At 34.3% G+C, this 5,000-nt stretch overlaps 1 protein-coding gene across 2 annotated transcripts in view; it reads right to left on the reverse strand.

Annotated features, from left to right (window-relative positions):
• Positions 1–1,200: 1,200 nt before the first annotated feature.
• LOC122264549 (organic cation transporter protein-like) overlaps positions 1,201–5,000 on the reverse strand; it is a 12,919-nt gene continuing 9,119 nt past the window's right edge. For both annotated transcript variants that reach the window (XM_086541302.1, XM_086541301.1), the window contains 3 exons: positions 2,966–3,147; positions 2,028–2,173; positions 1,201–1,807 (listed from right to left, as the gene is read on the reverse strand). In XM_086541302.1, coding sequence (XP_086397428.1) covers positions 1,750–1,807; positions 2,028–2,173; positions 2,966–3,147 — 386 coding nt within the window. In that variant the 3' untranslated portion in view covers positions 1,201–1,749. The remainder of the gene's footprint in view (positions 1,808–2,027; positions 2,174–2,965; positions 3,148–5,000) is intronic.

The raw sequence follows: 5,000 nt of genomic DNA on the forward strand, positions 1-5,000 counted from the left end.
ATGTATATATATAGATAGTTTGATCGATGGATATATATATAATTCCCTATTTCTCTGTATATATGTATATATATATATATATATATATATATATATATATATATATATATATATATATATATACATGTATATATGCATATATATATATATCTATATATATATATATATATATATATATATATATATATAATATATGCATATATATGAATATATATATATATATATATATATATATATATATAATATATATATATTATATATGTGTATATATATATATATATATAATGTATATATATACATATATGTATATATATATATATGTATATAATATATATATATATATACATATGTGTAATATATATATATATATATATATATATATATAATATATATATATATATAACATCTATGTGTGTGTGTTGTGTGTGTGTGTGTGTGTGTGTGTGTGTGTGTATGTATATATATATATATATATATATATATATATATATATATATGCATGTATATATGAATATATATATATATATATATACTTATGATACTTATATATCTTTATATACGCATATACATATACATATGCACAAATATATATATAAAAGCATAAATGCATCGAACCTCGACCACACCGACCTGACAAAGATTCAAACCAGGATCTTACCAGCAATCTGGCAACCTTTTTTGTTGAGTCATTTTGGTCTTCTTGGCTTAGTTCTCGCATTCCAATCCCGCGGTCATACCAGAGTGTGGTATGTATCTATATGTGTATATATATAGATATGTCATTATTTACTCCGATTTGCTACTCGTGATAATCAAGTCACAGAGGTCATCGAAGATCAGATCCCGCCACATATATAGTTATATAGTCTATTAGCCTCTCCAGTAGCCTCTCAGCTCCTATTAACACGCTTCTGGCTGATATAACTTTCTTAATCTTTCTCGTAAGATAGTATGTAACTGTGATTGATAAATGAATAGATAAAACATATTGCAGGCTGTTGAAGACAAATACAACATAGTTTATCCTCAAAAAAGTACATGAATGACGAGAATAATAAGATTCAGAGGGAGAAGATAGAATAGAAATTATAATGATGATAGCAATAATGATATAAAAGTAATTATAATGATAATAACAATCATATAACAATAATAGTTACTACTATTACATAATATAATAACAATGATAATAATAAAGAGATACGTAGAACATAAACACAAAGATAAAGTTTAGGATATTCTTGTCACGTAAGATTTTTTTTTTCCTTTTTTGTTTTTGCTTATGTGTATATTCATTCGTTTACTTTTATATTTTTATGTGCAATACAAGCTGGTAAACGGCCAAAATATCACCTTCAATCTAAAGAATTTTATAAAACGACACAGATTATGATAATGATGGTGATGAAAGTAACAATAATAATCAAGATAATGACAATAATTAAGATATCACTTACGATAACAATCATAACAATAACAGTATCAGCAATAAAGATATACATATATATATATATATATATATATATATATATATATATATATATATATATATATATATATTTGTATTTCCGTAATTAATGAGTTTTCGTTTCTCTTTCCCATTAAGCCACTCTTCAAGATCACTTCAACTATAAAAAAAATGTCCTCATAGGCCTAGTCAGAGATGAATCCTACGTTTCGCCTCAAGACAATCTTCACGATTATTGCAACTTCGCTCTTGCAACTGACATAGGCCTGCTCATAGATGAATCACTCCGCATCAGTGGTGCCAAAGGAAGGCTCGCGCACAGGAAGACGTAGGAATCCTCTGTTGGGGGGAAAAAGGATACGAAAGACGTTATGGTGATGTGTATAAATGTCTCTTTATATGAAGACTTTATTTTCATTATGGGATTTGATGGGGGTGGGGGTGGGGGTGGGGGTTTGGGTGGCGGTGGTGGTGGTGATGTTAATAATGGCAACATAAAAGCTGGAAGATATGATTAGTTAACCATCAGCCCTTCAGTAAACGAAGCTATCCCGCCTACCTGGTCCTGATCTGGCGCTCCTCCAGGTGCGCGACGGTGTCCGGGAGGGGCACGTGTAGCGTCTCGGGCAGGGCGAGGGTGGCCAGCCCCGCCACCACCGACGCCGCCCCGAACACTGCCGACGGCGCCCACGGGTACAGGGGAGCCTGGGCAGGAGGGGGAGGAGGGAGGATTAGCGTCGGTCTTGTTACGAAGGGCATGCTGAGAGAGAAGGAGAGAGAGAGAGGAAGGGAAGGGAAGGAAATACAAGCTTATCAAAGAAATCGTATAAGAACAGAACAGGGAAATAACCATACCTTGCACTCTTAGAATGTGATTCAATGTATTCAGTGAAAACCAAATAAATATTCAAAATAACTTCAAGCCGAACAAAATCTTTACGTCATCTTCCACTTTGATTCACTTTATGATATTAGTAAAACTGGGAATCTACTCTCGCGTGTCCCCTTTTCAAGATGGCGGCGCAAGACAGGCTGACCAGACGCAAATCCGAGTTCCCAGACGGCTATTCGACCTCGTCCGCCACCAGGGACACTCCTCCCCTCTCCAGTTTGTCCTTCCAGGGCAGGCTTCCTATCTCGTGGCCTCTGGAGGACTCTATCAAGGGTCACTAGCAGGAAAACCCTTCTTATCTGCCCTTCAGGGACAAGCCTCACCTCTGGAGGACTCTACCAAGACTTCAGCTCAACCTCGATTATCGGCTTTGCCTCTTGATGGGGTAGGGCCGGCCGAAGTCTTAAGTCTTCGCTCGTTTTCACTGATTTCCATCAAGACATCCACTTGAATTATTTATCTAGCAGTAATGCATCTTGCTTTCATCACAATAAAAGCCCATACAGCTGATCGCTAGTTCCCCTGTTCCATCCAGGTATGTGTAAGGTTCTCTGAACAAACCAAGAGAGTAGCCCATTACAATTGGGAAATTAACATGATCTCACCAAGTAATCGGTGATGAAGGGCGAACAGGTGGACCCCACCCTAGACATGATAAGGGCGGTGCTCGTCCCCCTCGTCCTCACTTCTGTAGGAAAGAGCTCCACGGAATAAAAGTCGAGGATCTGAAATGCTGAGGCGATGCTCATCTTTCCCAGAAGGGCTAAGGCCATCGATCCTCCACTCCCTGAAAGAGATAATATATATATATATATATAATATAAATATATAAATATATATATATATATATATATATACATACATACATATGTACATACTTAAATATATATAATATATATATATATATATATATATATATATATATATATATATATATATATATATATATATATAATTTTTATTTTGGTCTCCCCTGGATTATAGAAATTATGTTTTCTGTGACATTTGTTTTGAAGGGTAGTCTTTGCTACACATCTCAAGTGTCTGTTTCAGTCACTATGGTCACCATTACATCGCAATCGCTCTGTCTTGTCGGTACGCAGATTAATTAGAATTGAAAACATTATTTCTGCACTAAAATTAAAGGAGATAGAGAAAAAAACTAGCGTTATAGTCTTGAATACCACATAGAACAACGATATTCGGTGTTCAAAAGAATATACGGAAAGGAAAGGTGAAGCAAAAATCTGTGAATCCACACAACTGATACAAGTTCCCGCGCTGCTACATGACATGACATTCACACATGACTAAATACTTTTAAACAAGAAAGAAAAATATAACTTGAACAGACTTTTTTATACCACGCCACTCGTTCAGTGTTCTTTCCACATATTCACGCTGTGTGTTTAGACTATAATCACACTTATTCTGATATGTGTTGATGTTTAAAATTAGGATTATATATATATGTAAAACATCAGCACTGTAAACCGGGATCTTCAACAATGTTAAATATGAATCGATTTCCAGTCAAAGTCAAGGACAATTTTGAATGTTCAAATGTAGACTTTTTTTTTTTTTTTTTTTTTTTTTTGCCTTGAAGCAAATGTAAACTGAACATAAACAAAGAAGACCAGACACAGAGCTCAATCGGCGGTAACTGTTTTCATGAGATCAATAAATCCTATTACAAGTATTGGTTTACATTACGACAGTCTGTGAGTAGGCGAACAAAGTTTAGAAATCTGCATAATTTAGACAATTCCAAGACGGTTTTCTTTTATGACACTTCCGTCGGAAATTGGTATTGATAACTAAGGATATATTTTATTGTTCAGTGTTGATGTTCATACGCGCGCCTTCGGGGTGTCTCGACTGCCACGTCATTGCACAAGAGCTCATACCTGGCTGCAACATCACACAGTATGCGAGTATCCATTGTCAATGAAAGGTAAGTGTTTTTGGCGTGTGTCATGCGTGACATAACAGGCCAGTCATGGATCCTGGGACCTTATCCCTTACGTAACATTCCCCCCTTACTATGACGTAGCTGACAGCATTCAACAAGTAAAATGGCCAAAGTAAGACTTCACTGATGGATGATCAGGTACTAATGACAAGCCGATGATATGCCATTTCTAGATATTTTTTTGTTGTCATTAATATCAATCTTCGATATCTGTAATTAAAACAGTGTATTTGCTTTTATCAGTAATGTATGACAACTGCTACCTGATGTGTTGAGATGATATTGGCCTGTTACACCTTGATTTATTGTGGCAAAATATGTTTTGACTCTTAACTATAATCCATATATTATCATTCACGTTTATCATATTCTCAGAATGTCAGCTTGAAGTGAAAAGACTCGTTTTGGTGTATCACGTTTCTCTCTCTCTCTCTCTCTCTCTCTCTCTCTCTCTCTCTCTCTCTCTCTCTCTCTCTCTCTCTCTCTCTTTGTATCTCTGGGGAAATGTGTTACTTAATTATAAGTGACGGGTCTATTAGTTCTGAGCCGATATTTTTTTGATATATATATAATATATATATATTAAATATAATATATATTATATATATATATATTTTTTTTTTTTTTTTTTTTTTTTTTTTTTTTTTTTTTTTTTTTTTTTTTTTTTT

This window comes from Penaeus japonicus, unplaced genomic scaffold, assembly GCF_977035675.1.
Source record: "Penaeus japonicus unplaced genomic scaffold, GWHDUDI00000001_assembly GWHDUDI00000010, whole genome shotgun sequence".
NCBI lineage: Eukaryota > Metazoa > Arthropoda > Malacostraca > Decapoda > Penaeidae > Penaeus > Penaeus japonicus.